The sequence below is a fragment of the Neocloeon triangulifer genome, unplaced genomic scaffold (assembly GCF_031216515.1).
Source record: "Neocloeon triangulifer isolate White Clay Creek 2 clone unplaced genomic scaffold, ASM3121651v1 ptg000014l, whole genome shotgun sequence".
Taxonomy (NCBI): Eukaryota; Metazoa; Arthropoda; class Insecta; order Ephemeroptera; family Baetidae; genus Neocloeon; species Neocloeon triangulifer.
In genome coordinates this window covers 23,151,139-23,165,527 of record NW_026775556.1, presented here as the reverse complement: position 1 = coordinate 23,165,527, position 14,389 = coordinate 23,151,139, and the positions used below count along the sequence as shown (strand labels likewise).

General features: G+C 39.2%; 4 protein-coding genes across 6 annotated transcripts; 1 reads left to right on the top strand and 3 right to left on the bottom strand.

Annotated features, from left to right (window-relative positions):
- Window positions 1–47: 47 nt before the first annotated feature.
- Window positions 48–2,222, bottom strand: LOC132199326 (thioredoxin, mitochondrial). Of its 2 annotated transcripts, XM_059623958.1 has the most exons (4): window positions 2,071–2,218; window positions 1,706–1,942; window positions 1,315–1,587; window positions 48–937 (listed from the first exon to the last, which is right to left on the bottom strand). In XM_059623958.1, the coding sequence occupies exons 3-4, from the start codon at window positions 1,408–1,410 to the stop codon at window positions 638–640; spliced, it is 396 nt and encodes a 131-aa protein (XP_059479941.1). In that variant the 5' UTR covers window positions 1,411–1,587; window positions 1,706–1,942; window positions 2,071–2,218; the 3' UTR covers window positions 48–637. The 2 variants fall into 2 exon arrangements, with proteins under 2 accessions (XP_059479941.1, XP_059479940.1); XM_059623957.1 differs by lacking the exon at window positions 1,706–1,942 and having other exon boundaries at window positions 2,071–2,222.
- LOC132199325 (transmembrane protein 50A) lies at window positions 1,827–3,450 on the top strand. Of its 2 annotated transcripts, none has more exons than XM_059623956.1 (5): window positions 1,827–1,963; window positions 2,353–2,593; window positions 2,731–2,843; window positions 2,899–3,059; window positions 3,110–3,450. In XM_059623956.1, the coding sequence occupies exons 1-5, from the start codon at window positions 1,842–1,844 to the stop codon at window positions 3,214–3,216; spliced, it is 744 nt and encodes a 247-aa protein (XP_059479939.1). In that variant the 5' UTR covers window positions 1,827–1,841; the 3' UTR covers window positions 3,217–3,450. The 2 variants fall into 2 exon arrangements, with proteins under 2 accessions (XP_059479939.1, XP_059479938.1); XM_059623955.1 differs by having other exon boundaries at window positions 3,107–3,450.
- LOC132199322 (zinc finger protein 567-like) lies at window positions 3,442–8,443 on the bottom strand. Its single transcript, XM_059623953.1, has 9 exons — window positions 8,193–8,443; window positions 7,501–7,759; window positions 7,240–7,446; window positions 6,886–7,152; window positions 6,546–6,826; window positions 5,999–6,482; window positions 5,252–5,776; window positions 4,808–5,123; window positions 3,442–4,717 (listed from the first exon to the last, which is right to left on the bottom strand). The coding sequence occupies exons 1-9, from the start codon at window positions 8,426–8,428 to the stop codon at window positions 4,281–4,283; spliced, it is 3,012 nt and encodes a 1,003-aa protein (XP_059479936.1). The 5' UTR covers window positions 8,429–8,443; the 3' UTR covers window positions 3,442–4,280.
- A 114-nt stretch (window positions 8,444–8,557) lies between these two features.
- Window positions 8,558–12,441, bottom strand: LOC132199323 (FAST kinase domain-containing protein 1, mitochondrial). Its single transcript, XM_059623954.1, has 12 exons — window positions 12,249–12,441; window positions 11,680–12,123; window positions 11,301–11,624; window positions 10,965–11,248; window positions 10,529–10,909; window positions 10,086–10,458; window positions 9,738–10,018; window positions 9,525–9,675; window positions 9,333–9,468; window positions 9,163–9,270; window positions 9,023–9,107; window positions 8,558–8,964 (listed from the first exon to the last, which is right to left on the bottom strand). Exons 1-12 carry the CDS (start codon window positions 12,249–12,251, stop codon window positions 8,703–8,705), a joined length of 2,832 nt encoding a protein of 943 aa, XP_059479937.1. The 5' UTR covers window positions 12,252–12,441; the 3' UTR covers window positions 8,558–8,702.
- Window positions 12,442–14,389: the final 1,948 nt, after the last annotated feature.

The following is a 14,389-nucleotide window of genomic DNA, read 5'->3' as shown; positions in this document are numbered from 1 at the left end:
GCCTGGCCTTGCTACAAAAAGGGTTTATTGCATCGAGAAATGTAGCAATTAAAATTTGTAAAATTTATTAAATCTGCCCCAAACCCAGACTTATAGGCAAATTATTTTATAGTACAACACAATGTTTGCTACTAAAATTCCTTAAAAATTAACAGGATAAAATATTTGCCAAAAACTTTTAAAATTGTTCTTCAAGAAATCAGTGTTTGCTATTTTTTAATTAAATATGAATTAACTTTCTTACAAAAATTTATCTCCTAACTAAGCATCCTCCAATTTCTTCAAAGGTTTATATTATTTTCTTTTTAATAAAGTATTTCCCTCTTCAGTCAACAATATTATTGAATTTTATTGTGCGTTTTTATACTCAGCATTACAGGACTTTCAAAAGTTAACATAAAACAAATCCTCCATTTAATAAAACATTTTTGCACTAATATTGCGTTAAATTTGCTACATTAAGGCACAGGGAGTTTGTGCTATTACATTATTATTTGCATTTATTTATTTATTTTTTAGTGAACCATGCTAAAGAGGAAAATTTTATCTTGATCTCATGGCTTCTTATTTTTACAACCTTTAACTCACAGTAGGGTTGCATTTAACTAGACGTTTTCTTAAAGAATCTATTACAAAATTAGCTTTGCGGAGGCTGAGATTGCTTGGAAAGTTTCATAATAAAGTCCTCGATGTTTTTCGCATCGACGAGACCTATGAATTTGTCCACCACTAGTCCCGACCTCACGGCAATCACAGCTGGCACTGCTTTCACCTCAAAGGCGTGCACAAGTTCCGGACAAGCCTCGACGTCAACAACGGCCAGGTCGATGCCAGGCAGGGGCAGCACCAATTCCTCCAGCTTGGGTGTCAGCAACTTGCATGGATCACACCATTCTGCGTGGAAGTTGACGATCACAGGCACATCATTATTCAGGACCTAAAATTGAAAAAAAAAAATGGATAAATCTAATAGAAATAAAGGAATAATTTCTTTGAATAAGTTTCAAAATTTACCTAAATTCAAACCTTACAACATAAGCGTTATTTTAAACAATATTAATCATCTTCAAGACCACGGAAAATATATTTTAAATCTGTTTATATTTATAATTATTACAAATTGTTTTCCAAAAATTGAAAGAATAAAAAAATCTGTGTTTGAATGGATTGGAAAATAAAAACAATTGTTATAAATAATCAAGTTTGTTTTAAAAATGAAAATTTGAAAAGCAATTATTTAAATCTTTAAGGTACTGTAGCAATTTCATTTAATTAAATTTTTAATCAACTTCAGGCTACTTTCTAAATTCTTACTTTGTCCATAAAAGTTTCACTATCACTGACAGTGAAGATCTTTCTGAGGCGGCGGGCTGTAGTTGAAAAGGCCCTGCAGGCTACGATAGAGAGCATTTTTGCCAAAGGAGTTATTTTTTCCTCAATTCACTCGACTCTGGCGTGCCTTTCAAGCGGCTTGGCCAGCTGGGGCTCCATCAGGTGCGAGTAGACAAAGTTGACGCAGCCACCGACGACCACCAGCAGCAGAAAGACGGCCAGCAAAATGCGCCAGATGAAAAAACGATCGTAGACCTGTAAAGAGAAATATATTTAAATTATTTTGGGCAGTACAGAATATTCGAGATTAGTTTATTGATCGGAAAGCAGATTAATAAGCGCGTATCAAAGAGCAAACAAACAAAAGGGAAACCTTGAGTGTCGACGTCGGGGCAGCTTCTTTGGTCTCAGAGGGCGAGTCGATGGGCAAGAGAAGCAGCACAGTGGTGAAGAGAACGGCCGAGAGAAAAGCGACGAAGCCGACGTTCTTCTGAGCCCGCAGAGAGACGATGCAGAGTAGAAAGGCGGTCACCCACAGAGCGATCAGCAAAAACAGCCCGACCCCGACTCCAAACACCAAAGCACTCATCACCACGACCAATAATACAAACTATAAAATTTCATCCCAAGTGTCAGTCATTCAAGAGTCAAAAGCGTTAATTATTTTATTACATAATTTCCAAAAGCGAAAAAGCTCAATCGCCAAGCGAATTTATTTAAAAGACCTCTCGTACTCACCTTGAGTTAAACAGAAAATTTTGAAAATTTTTACCAGTCGAAGGGAGGAAAAATTGCAATTCAAAATTCAAAGGGACGCAGGAACCAAACCAGATGATGTAGAGGAATTTGTTGACCTTTTTTAGTCTTGCCACCTAAACTGTATAAATCTTACTACAACGTTTAGACCTGATTTCTAAAAGAAGGAAATATTTTTACTAGATCTTGAAGTATTAATTACATTTTGATTTAAATCATGAATTTAAGATTAAGAAGTTTTAGAAAACTAGAAATGTTTTACAGTAAACAACATCTTTCACACTTGTTTGGTTGGCACATTGAAATCACGAGGCGACCCCCACCCTCACCAACCCCCACCATCCAGCAGAGCAGCCGTGGCGAAAAAGAAAACAGAAAAGAAGGAAAACATCCAAAGATTCCCGAAATGTCGGGCTGTTTTGAAAATATCAATTTCCCAGCTTGTGAGTGGTTTGAGGGAGGAGACAGGAAAAATGCTTTTGCATCAATTGCATCAGGAATTCTGGTAAATTTTACTAAATTAAAGCGCAAAACAAGCAGAACTTATTGAGCAAGAAATCAGCAAGAAAACGAGCATTATTATTTTTAATAGTAGACGAATTGTATCTATTTTATAGTTTTAACCAATTCATAAAATTTTAGTTCTTCACCGGTTGGTGGATCATCATCGACATAGCCGCAGCTTACCCTGACTCGAACGTATTCAATCATGCCTATCACACCTGCGGAGTTGTAGGAACGATTTCTCTCTTCATGTAAGAACTCATAAGTTTATTCATATTATTTCATGATGTTGACTGTTCTTCTCAGGATCAATGTGGTATCTAACGCCCAAGTACGTGGCGACGCGTACACTAACGGCTGCATGGGCCCTAGAGGTGCTCGAGTGTGGCTCTTCATCGGATTCGTCCTTGGCTTTGTGTCTGTCTTTGCAGCCTGCTGGATTCTCTTTGCCGATTTCATTCCTGATGGTGAAATTTGAAACAAATAACTTAAAAATTCTAAATCACTTCTAAAGCAGATAAAAAGTCGACCTATCCTGGAGTAGGCCTTTTCCTGCAAAACATTTTCATCTTCATAGCGTCGCTGCTCTTCAAGTTCGGCAGATCCGAAGACATGTGGGGCTGAAGAATTTTTTATTTTATTAGTATTCGCCTGGATTTTTTGTTGTTGCGGCTGTACAAAGAAAAGCAGATGCAAATTTTTCTGCTGGTAGTCCAGCGCCAGTCCTCTCACGATTAATTTAAGCAATATAACTATTATTGCCTCTTTCAGTATATCTCTCATTCCTAATTGTAAATTGTCTAATTAATAAAGTGGTCTCATTTGTCACATAAATTAATGGACTTTACTTAAATTTCATAGGTGATTTCTGTTTTATTGTTGTTTGAGTTACAATTTTTTTTTACAAACAATTAACCTTAACTCGTATGATGATTTTTCTATATAATTATAATCTGTCCATTCTTTCCGACTGCTTACCATGGGGAGTCCTACAAGGACTCAACTACCAATATCAGTCTTTGATTTTCATTATAAAAATATTATATGATTTAATTTGGAATGAATGTGGATGATTGTTTTAAAGGGTTAGCTCTTTTAAAAATACATAATATCTATAAATCTTTACATGGTTCAATTATGCAATAAAAGTTCTTCATCAAATGATATTTTGCAACCCAGCGGAGGGAGACTCATTACAAAAATAATAGTAATACTAAACTCATGGCATAAAACAAAAATTTTAAGTTCATGGTTGTAGATTTGTTTACATAATCAGATAGCCAGTGCAAAATGCATGAATTCTAAAGGGATTTGAATAATTAGCATTATCCTGGAATTATTGAATATATTAGGCACAAAAGCAAATAAAAACCAAGTTTGATCAACTTGACACTGGCCAACTGATTTACATCAAATTTAGTTTCACACTAGAATTTAAAAAGTGATTTATTGGTTCAGATCTGATTCTGCACAGGATCAGCCAAGTAATTAAAACATTTGCAACAATTTATATATAAAAAAAATGCTTCACCACGAAGTTACAACCAAAATTTAAAGCAATTTGTTCGATTTCGTTTGATAACGAAGGACTTCAAGTCATTTAAATTTAAAACCACCTGAAGGCAAAAAATGTTTTATGTTCCTTAAAAACTATTTCGAAAGGCAACGCACTTGTGGGAGGAAATGTGTCAGCCCATGTAAATGGGCCAGACATAGAGAGTGTTGCCAGCATTATCGGCACGCACCGTTTCAAGTGGGTCTCGGGCAAACTGGGCCTCATCACCAGCCATGGCCTGATCAGCAGCGTCGTCAGCTGCCGCGTGTTCTGTCACAGGAATTGACATGTTGAGGTTGATCGGCTGGCTAAGACTTTCCTCTGTGATCACGACAGTACCTTCGGGGAGGGTCACTTCGTCGCCAGCAGACATTTCCGAATGGGCGACACCAATGTCTGTGGTACCCTCTTGAGAGGAGTGGCCGTCACTATGGTTCACCACAGAAGGGGTGGCCACGGAGGCGGCATTGCTCTCACTCCGCTCCCTCTTGTGTGTGTTCATGTGCCGCTTCATGTCCGAACGCACTCGGAATGGCTTTCCGCAAATCTCACAAGGGTGTGGCTTCTCACCTGAAAATTTTCAAGTTGTCAGTTTAAGATTTTATGAATTTTAAATTTAAGTTTAAGAACATATTGGATTTCTCTCCTTCATGAACTGACCTGTGTGGATTCTCCGATGGTTTTGCAGGTAGCTCGAGGCGCGGAAGGTTTTTGTGCAAAACTCACACTTGTAATTCTTCTCGCCAGTGTGGATGCGCCGGTGCACAATGAGGCTGTACTTGCGTGCAAAGTCCTTGCCGCAGTACTCGCATTGATACTGCTTTTCCTCCGTGTGGATTGAAATGCAGTGGTACTTGAGGTCACCCCACTGCCTGAAGTGACGTCCGCACAACTCGCATTTGTACGGTTTGTCACCTGAATGCAGTCGCATGTGCACTTTGAGCGCACTCGCTGCAAAAAAGCTTTTGCCACACACCTGAAACAAAAATTTCATATTGATTTTAAAGAAAAGCAGAGAAATATCAAACACAAAAGTATAAATTATCATGATTGCCAAATTAACAAAAAAAAAAACATCCAAATGAAATAAATACTTTTGCATACCTCACACTGGTGTGGCCTCTCGCCCGTATGACTTCTCAAATGGTAAACTAAGGAGTTTCGGTGGTTGAAGACGCGTCCGCAGTGAGGGCAAGTTAGTTGTTCATTCTTTTTGGTCACAGCGGCCGCCGCGTTTGCCGGGCCAGATTCGTCTTTCTTGTTGCGCATTTTCCTCTTCGGCTCCGAGTGTGCTTCTCGGATGTGCGCCAGAAGTTGAGTCTTGAGTTGGAAGCCAGTGCCGCAGTGGTCACAGAGATGGAAGGCACCTGAATTGGGTAGATCGTCTGCTGAGTACTCATGTATGGAAGTCATCATCTGATCGTCTTCGTCGTCATCAGCCGGACCCACTGGCACAATGACCGTGTTTTCACGCAGGTCGGCCACCTGTTCTTCAGGGATGGCTGCTGCCATGGGCGTCAGTTCTGCACTTGACGCCCAGTCCTTTTTCTCCACCTCTTCAACTGGCACCGGCACCAAACCTTCTCCAATATAAACAGTTTCATTCAGCACCACATGATCTGTATTAGGCTGAAATAAGAATTTCACTTTAGTTAGCAATTAATTACAATAAACAATTCTCTCAAATTTATTGAAATTAAAAAAAAAGGAAAATTTTAGTGAAATTTTTTTTCTGAACTAAATTTTGCTTACTTTTAAAACAATCAATCCAATATCAAAGTATCTACAAATTAATGAAAAATTCTTTACTGATTTGATAACTTTGAAGTTAAAATAAAATTGATTTTATACCTGTGCGTGAGCAGTGGCTATGTGTGTATCAAGCGCCTTCTGCCGCCTGAAAACCTTATTGCACTGGTTGCAGGGAAGTGGGGGAGGCAGCGCCGGTGGTAGATCCTGCACAATGACTGACGTGTGCACCAGTTTAGTGTCCGAGGCGGTATCCTCATGAACCTCCAGAACTGGAGGCAGTTCAGAAATTTCTTCTTGCATTTCAATCTTTTTTATTGGTTCATAATGTGCCTTGAGGTGCTCGAAGAATTTAATTTGTGTGGGGAAACCCTTGTTGCAGAGCTCGCAGTTGTAAGAAGGCAATTGCTGCTGCTGTTGTTGTTGCTGTTGCTTTTTGTTGTGGGTTTGCTTGTGAGCGGTCAGTTCAGCTTGTGAGTGAAAAGTCTCACTGCACTTTGGACACTTGAGTACTTTCTCGGTGGACTTGACATTTTTCAATTTTCTCGGGATGCGCTTTTTGTGCGGAAGACTTCTTCTCGATGATCTGAAATTGTGATGGAAAAAAATTTAATTATAAATTTTTATGATAGGATAAATTATTTGTTACCTCGATTCCTTGCCAGCCTCGTAATCAGAGTCTGCAGGATCTTCGCCGCTCTCAAACTCTTCCTCCTCTTCATTCTTGATTGGATTCATTGCCTGCACTTGTTGATGCTGCACAGGGTGCTGTAAAATCTCTCTTCTGATTTCATTGCTCGGGGCTGTGAGGGTGCGGCGCAAAATAATAGGCCCGTGGTTTATGGATTTCAAATGCTGTGTCTGGTGCAGGTCGTCCACTCTGGCAGGCGTCAATTCCACCATTTCTTGCTCATGTTGCATTAATCGAACCTGCAAATAAATCCAAAGAAACTTTTACATTCAAAATTGCAAAAAAAATTCATGCTCACCCCTTTAGGTTCGTATTGAGATCCATCGACTTGGTGAATATACTCGACCACCATCTGTGTGTGATCAACCTTGCCTAAGTGGTCGGCTGTTGCGTCCACAATCATGCTGTCCGCAACACTCATGATCACATTTGCCTCTGCAGACGTGGTGGGCACCAATGGCTCTAAAGTCATTTTGTGCTTTGGCTGCTGGCCAAATTGCACCGCCATCAGGGTTTGTGCTATTCGACGATCCTCCTCTGTTATGTCAGCAGCACTAAGCAACTCCTAGACACATTAAAATTTTATTAAATAACAACCTGATAAGATTGGACCGAAGAGTTGAATTTTAGGGACAATTTTTAATGAACAAACCTGTTCATAGTGGCCTGCGGGAAGGGCTTCAATATATCTTTCATCCTGAAGAAGGCCGCCTCGCAAATGCTGAAGGTTGTAAGCCTCCTTCAATCCACCCTGAGGCACTACATGCAGCACCAAACTCTGGTGGTCGGCGTCCAGCTGTCCTACGTGCGGCAGCATTTCACAAGACACCAGTTGTCCGTTGGCGTTTAATTTCACCACCTGTGCATTTAGGTATATTTAGAAAATTATTACAAAATAATTCAAATTTCAAACCTGTGGTCCTCCTTCAGATTCAGGCCGTTCGAGAATGTACTGCTGGCCCATCATCAGGGTGTGCGTCTCTTCATGTCCAGCCTCGTCGACCGACTTCAAGGAGTCTTTTTCCACAACCAGACCGAGGTCCAATTTCCGTGCCTCAGCACTGGTCATTGCCAAGTTTTCCATTGCGGCTGCAGAAGTCTGCACGGCTGAACGGTGTTGTGGACTGCTTATTACTTCAGTTTTTTTGCTCCAACGCATCCTTTCAGACCATCTAAAAAAATTTAAGATTTTTATTCCTACATTATGTAAATAAATTATAAATATGTAATATAAAGGAAAAAATTTTTAATTCATATTTTTTATTTCATAATTATAATTTAGCAAATAGAATAAAATAGAATTAATTACACACAATTTTATGAATTTTATTTTAGTCAAATAAGTTATCATCAGTCTCAAGGACGTCGTTCATATCTGTCAGAAAAACCCACCCTTATCGAAAGAGATGCCAAAAATGGGGTGTCATGATAATTAGGGGCAAAAAATGGGCACCGTCCCTTTGTTTTGGCCGACGTTGTAAATAAAGACGCCATGGGAAGGCTCTGACATTTGACAGTCGGGTACAGACGCAAGGTCATTTGAGCCAAGCCACTGTCTAGCACTGCCAGGGCGGATGCCGACCCTCCCTGAGCACCCTAATTTACCTTTGCAGCCGAATCAGCTCACATTTCCGTATGAAAATGCAAATCCGGTGTTGAAAAACATGAATGTTTGGAAATTTGGCCTCTGCTTGTTTGGAAACACCGCAGCAAAATGTGACAACAATGCTTCCGAAGCCACCATTAACCGGAAACGCCGTCGTTTGCCGAATCGACGCTAGGGAGCGTTCTGAGAAAAATGGGGTGGGAAATATGTTCAAATTTTGGCGCGAAAACCACATTTTCCCTGACGAAATCAATTATAAGTTACTGATTTGATTTGTGAGCAAGCTATTTTAAATTCATTTGATCTTTTTTTTAACAATGAATTTTTTTAATGCTGAAGCTTTTTTATGCACAATTTTCTTAGGGCATACAATTTATTTCAAAGCATGAGTGAACGCTTGATTCATTTCAATATGGGATGGGAATTATAGGAAACCGATAACGTCACCAATTATCACAGACGCACTAAAACATTACTGGCCTCTTTCCAATTTGAAAAGCGGATGAAATTTAAGTTAGCACCAAGTCTTCGACATCACTATTGAAATCATTTTCAGGGTTTTTTCGTCTTCTGTGTGGCCAGATTTGCTCAGCTATGAATTTCTGGCGCGAGGCTTCATCTGCCATGTACATTGCTTGCCAGACAAATCTGCTTATCTCCACTTGACGGTATCCCAGAATCTCAAGGTGTCTCCTTCGAAGCAAAACTGGGCCGTTGAGCTGAACAGTCCCATTCGTGTAATTTGCATCTCTGTTAAGCAAAATCGCCACCCTGAAATATGTGAAATCGTGAATTTAAATTTGATTGGAGAAAATTCCATTATTTTTACCTTGATAAGTTATCTCTGTCTGATAAGTTCCTGTTTTCCTTTAAATTAATTGGCCGTTCATGCTCATCTAAAATTATCTCAAAGTCTAAAAGAGACAAATTTCAGCATTAGAAATTCACATTTTTTTTTCATTTATATACCTATGTTGTAGTAATACGATGAATACGTGGACTGTTTTATAAACTCAGATCCTCCAGTGACACTGCAAAGAGTGTTGAGGACTTCATTGTGTATAGCTGAATTCTGGCCTAAAATAATTATGAATTTTTTAACTAGGGATCAAAGCAAAAAACAATTGTCGTTTTCTCACTGATATTGTTTAAAAGGTGAATATTTTCCTGGCAGTACTTTTCATGAAACCAAGGTACATCTGCTTGAGGCAAATCCAGACAAATACCTCTATTCAGCTCCATCATTAACTGTCTAACTCGAACAGGATAAACAGCCTGCAGAAAGCACTCAAGTAATTATTGTTCTTCTTAAAAATCACTAAAATATTTACCCTCGAATAGCACAATTCAAGTTCTCGGTCGACTCGCTCGAGGAATTCCACCGTAAAAATAAAATGCACTAACTCCATGGGTATTTGCATGTAAAAATTAAGAGCGAGGGCCGAGTTCAAAACAGACAAAACGTTCAACCTTCCACAATCCCTAAACAGATTGATTTTGTTTAACAGTCTAAGGTCTAAGTTCTAAATTTTATTTTTACATACCTCATAATTACTTCACCAGCGTGCTTAACACACTCATCGGTCAGACTGGAGTGGAAACCAAGGGAGTAGAGCAACGCCAAAAATCTCTCGATCGAAACACCCATTAGACCAGACTTCTCCTGAATTATAAACTCTTGCATAACATCCATGGCTGCAGGAACAAGTGTTCTGTTGCTGATAAACGAGGCAGAGAGATCTTTCAACACTCGTCCAGTCAGGTCTTTTAATTTGATCATCGAGGAGTTGCAAAGGAGCTGCTCATGCAGATCAGTACCCGGAGTCTGCAAGTTTAAGAAATGTTTAATTATAAATTAAAACTACCATGTTGGCTTAAAAGGCAAAAATTACCCCTCTGATGTTCTGGTAAATTCTCATCATGCTGTCGTTATTGGAGAGATTGGTGCCTTGAGATAAGTGGCCCCGGATGCTTGAACTCAGCATCGAGCTCAATTTGACAATCTGGTCAAGGATGACAGGATTTCTCATCCCACTCTTGAGAGAGGTTGCCATTTTCACACCTCTGGAAATGTTATGGCAGTCGACGATGGAAAACTGGCTGCCCATGTTGAGGACCTGCTCCAACAACTCGGGAGGTAGCCCGTCTTTGTTGTAGGCAACCAGGAAAGAACTTGACCTGGACACCATGGTGGTCATGAAGCGCAGAGGACTGCGCATCAATTCCAGCAAGTTTTCCGATGCAACCGATTCAAAATCCTTGTTCCTGTAAGTAAAATGAATAATTAAAAAAGATCTAAACCTTTATTGATAATAAAAGTAAAAAAAGCAATTACCTGTATGTGCCTCCCATGTTGTTGTTGAAATGCATATACTTAAAAGAAACATTAAGCAACAGGTTATAGTCTTTGGGGAACTTCTTGAGATAAGCAGTCACACCATTCCAATAGCGGTCACACAGGTCTCGGTTTGGAGTTTTGATGTTTCGGAGCAGTTTGAAAAGAGGCACCATGTTAATGGGAAACGAGGCGGACTTAATGTGCTCATCAATTAATTTCTCAATTAAAGGCAGAGGGAAATGAGGGGATGAAGTTATAAAGGAGCTGTTGAAGAGGTCCACTGGCAGTGTCAGAGGCTCCATTTCTGCCAGACAATTAATTACGTAATCCTCAACCTCCTCGGCAACTTTTGCAGGTTGCATGAAATTTTCTGTCGTCCTGTCATAAATGAATTTTAGTCCAGTTAAAATAAAATGCAGATGGTTAACACAACCTTATTAGATTGGTAATGTCTCCCAATCTCAGTTGCGAAACAGTTCCTTCGAGACAAAGCATCAAGTGATTGATTAGGTCAGACGGAGGTTTGTAGAAACGAGCAAAGTTCATGAAATTTAAAATTTTTATAACAACTTTTGGCGTGTGTTTTCCAATAGTCCCATCAGCAAGAAGTTCTCTCAATTTGCAGATGTAAGTATCAAAAATTCTAGAAGTTACTTGAGGAGTCAAGTGGGAGAGGCAGATGGTCAGAAGACGAAATTCTTCTGCATCTTGGACCGACTGAAACCAATCAAATTAATTTTCGTTTTGCAATTTTTATATAATTCCATACTTTAAGTTTTTCAATCACTATTGGAACAGTAGGTCTTGTCCACTCGATGCTCTTCATATTGTAGCCATGCTGGACAGAGACTAAAAATCTAGACAGCGCAGTCAACGGGAACTCTTTAATTTTTTTACTGCCGGCGATGAGCAGTTTTTGCATCACAGGGTGTCTTAGGTCGACACCCATTTTCCCCAGGTAGAGCAGAAGACAGGTAAGTGGGTCGGGCCCCAGGTCATCACAGTGTTCGCCCACTGACCTGAGAAGGGCTTCAAAGTCCGGGTGCCCGTTTACTGCTTTAATGTACGACTTCAACTCGGCCACACTGTCAGCCTGAGAACATTTTGAAAAATTATTATTTTATTTAAAAACTAAAAATAGCTAATACCAAAAATTCTTCAGTGCAGAACTGGTGGAAAAGTCTTTGCATGTCCCAGAGGACCATGACAGCCTGGCTGACGAGCACCGGGTTCAGCTCGTTTTTGTGCTTGTGCAGGAAAACAAAAATGTCCTGCACACTTCCGGCCTCGTTCAGCTGCTTGAACAGTGGTTGGTTCTCCTCAGGGTAGAGAAAGGATCGAAACACCTCAGATGACACAACATCCTCTTTGGAATCAATTTCGATGTCTTCATCGGATCCACTTTCGAGGTCATCCGAAGAAACGCTCCTGATTTGAAGGTATTGGCCTGATGAGATTCTCCCTGACCACTGTTGTTGACTAGGGTAGATTAAAAGTTGGTGACCTTTGGTCACAGGAGATCTGCTGAAGGGCGTTGATGACTGGAACAGGAGGCGAGGCATCCTCCTCACAATTTTCCACCCTCTCGGAATCTTTGTTTGAAATAATATTTTAAGTTTTAGTCAGATTTTGATTATGTAACAATGCTAAAATGAAACTCGCAAACATAACAATTATTTTCTTGGCAAAATTTCAGAAAGAGACGGAAAATTTTTACCATGATCCTTAAACTTGCTTAAACTGACTGGTTGAATTTGATACGAATAATAGATTTCAGCAAAAATTATACTTCAAAATCAAGTCATTTCTCCTAAAAAAATTAAACTGCATTTTGCTTTTGCATCATGCAATAACACGTGCTTTCACTTCACTTCGGCGCTCTCGATGTTAAGTTGTAAACAAATGGCAAAAATGGGATGGGACAGGTAGAGGGGGTGAGGGGTGGAGCTTGACTCACCCACCAGTTAGGCGCGAATTTTTGAATGGTGACAAATTTCGCAGCATTGCACAATGCACAATTTTCATTCAGAATATTTCCGATCATTTATTTAAGTATATGGCCAGTTTGGAATACATGGAATAATTTTTTGATCTAAAATTTCAATTTGAATATGAAAAACTTCTCAAGTATTAAAAAATTTCTGCATAATTAATATATTATTTAAATTAATCAATAATACTCAACTTTTCTTGATTTTCACCCTTTTTTCTACAATTCTCACAATTCATCTTTATTAATAAATTTTTATCGGTATTAGAAGAAGAATTAGGATAAAAATAAAGAAATAAAAATGAGAAGTATTTTCACTCAGGTTCACTGCAGCGGATTAGGATAATTTAACAAAATATTTGGTATATTATAATGCTGCCATTTCATCCATTAATGAGTACTTTCATTAAGTATTAAATGTAATTAATTAATGTATTTACAACAATGTTGATGACAAACAAGATAAATAATCAGAATAATCTATCGACTCGCCAGACTTGGGTGAAATAGTAATATAGGCAAACTTCTCCTCATTCATGTTGCACACGTTGCATAACTAGATTTTTGTGACGCAATTATTTATTTTAAAATTTTTTAACGTAAACAAATCAATTTTTGTGATTTTATTAACCAAGAAATAGTGTCATTCTTCCTCTCAAAGAAAAATATCAATAACCCATAACATGAATAAAATTTCTCTTCTGCGATTTCCCTTCTTTGACGTTCTCCTGTTTTTTTTCCATTTGTCCGACTTATTATGGAGAAAAAAATCCGCCACGGTATATGTTCACGTCACTACATGTGCGGGCTGAGAAAAGCTAGAGAGGTCGTGGCCGTTGCGAGTTATAGTCGATGGTCGCGGTGTCGCGGTGATTGATGGTGCCGGCCGGGTTGGTTGCTGGTTGGTGCTCTCGACCGCGGCTCCCCCACAGCAGGCATCGAACGACATTTCAATAACAACACCACAATTAATAACGACGGCGATACCAAAGCACGCGTGCTGTGTGAGATATTCCGATCCAGCGCAACTTTGTATGCCGACGACCGGCGAGTTGTTGACTGAAATAAATTAAATATCCAACGCTCTCTCGCGGTCGACACTACTTTGGCCAAGAGAGAGAGAGAGCAAGCGAGCGACGACAGGAAATAAAAAATTTGTAAATATTTCCACGCTCTCCCCTGGATTATTTTTGGAGCTGAGGGGTCCTCAGTCTCTCTTCTTTCACAATGATCATTACTCTCGAGACCTAAAAATGAAAAAGATTTTTTCCCTCAAACTCCCCGTCGGGGTGGACGCAACATCGGAAAAGAAGGGTCAGCCGGGGTTATTCCTTCTCTCATTGGCTCAAATGTGAATATTTCTAGCATGTGCGCGCGGCGCTACTCGCGAGTTCAACGCTTCATCTCTTGCAATTGACGTGCACCGACCGCGAGTCAACGTCCTTCGCGGCTCAAACAATTTATTATTTTCTAACGTGTGTTAGTTTAGTAGGTGCATGCTCTGCTCTCTCTCGTGGTATAACTTTATGCAAAGTGGGGTGCTCCTCGGAAAATAATAATAATAAAAAAATCTTGTGTATTATATATCACCGCAGTTTCCGTAACCGGATAACCTCTAACCTGATTATATTGTGGAAAATTGTGAGCAAATTTGCATTCAAGATTATATTATTTGTGAAAAATGTTATTCGTCCCTGAACGTATATTATAAACGTAGAGAAAATGGAAAAAAAATATATCAGAAGAAAATAATTATTAAAAATTATTTCCAGCGTGAAATAATGAAGGCAAATTTTTAAAACATATCATATATTAATTAAAAAAAATTGTCAAATTAGTCAAATAATATTAGTTGGATGCGATATATG

What these genes read in the sequence shown, in the direction of transcription:
- LOC132199322 (XM_059623953.1), bottom strand. Translation starts at nt 8,428, where the DNA reads ATGTGGTTTTCGCGCCAAAATTTGAACATATTTCCCACCCCATTTTTC. An exon ending in AGAGGCCACACCAGTGTGAG is followed by an intron (nt 5,124 to 5,251) that starts GTATGCAAAAGT and finishes TTTTTGTTTCAG; the next exon opens with GTGTGTGGCAAAAGCTTTTT. An exon ending in CCATCGGAGAATCCACACAG is followed by an intron (nt 4,718 to 4,807) that starts GTCAGTTCATGA and finishes GAAAATTTTCAG; the next exon opens with GTGAGAAGCCACACCCTTGT.
- LOC132199326 (XM_059623957.1), bottom strand. Translation starts at nt 1,410, where the DNA reads ATGCTCTCTATCGTAGCCTGCAGGGCCTTTTCAACTACAGCCCGCCGC. An exon ending in GTGAAACTTTTATGGACAAA is followed by an intron (nt 938 to 1,314) that starts GTAAGAATTTAG and finishes TTTCAATTTTAG; the next exon opens with GTCCTGAATAATGATGTGCC.
- LOC132199325 (XM_059623955.1), top strand. Translation starts at nt 1,842, where the DNA reads ATGCAGAGTAGAAAGGCGGTCACCCACAGAGCGATCAGCAAAAACAGC. An exon ending in CAATTGCATCAGGAATTCTG is followed by an intron (nt 2,594 to 2,730) that starts GTAAATTTTACT and finishes ATAAAATTTTAG; the next exon opens with TTCTTCACCGGTTGGTGGAT. An exon ending in TGCCGATTTCATTCCTGATG is followed by an intron (nt 3,060 to 3,106) that starts GTGAAATTTGAA and finishes TCACTTCTAAAG; the next exon opens with CAGATAAAAAGTCGACCTAT.
- LOC132199323 (XM_059623954.1), bottom strand. An exon ending in TTTACCAGAACATCAGAGGG is followed by an intron (nt 10,019 to 10,085) that starts GTAATTTTTGCC and finishes TTAAACTTGCAG; the next exon opens with ACTCCGGGTACTGATCTGCA. An exon ending in GACAGAGATAACTTATCAAG is followed by an intron (nt 8,965 to 9,022) that starts GTAAAAATAATG and finishes CACATATTTCAG; the next exon opens with GGTGGCGATTTTGCTTAACA.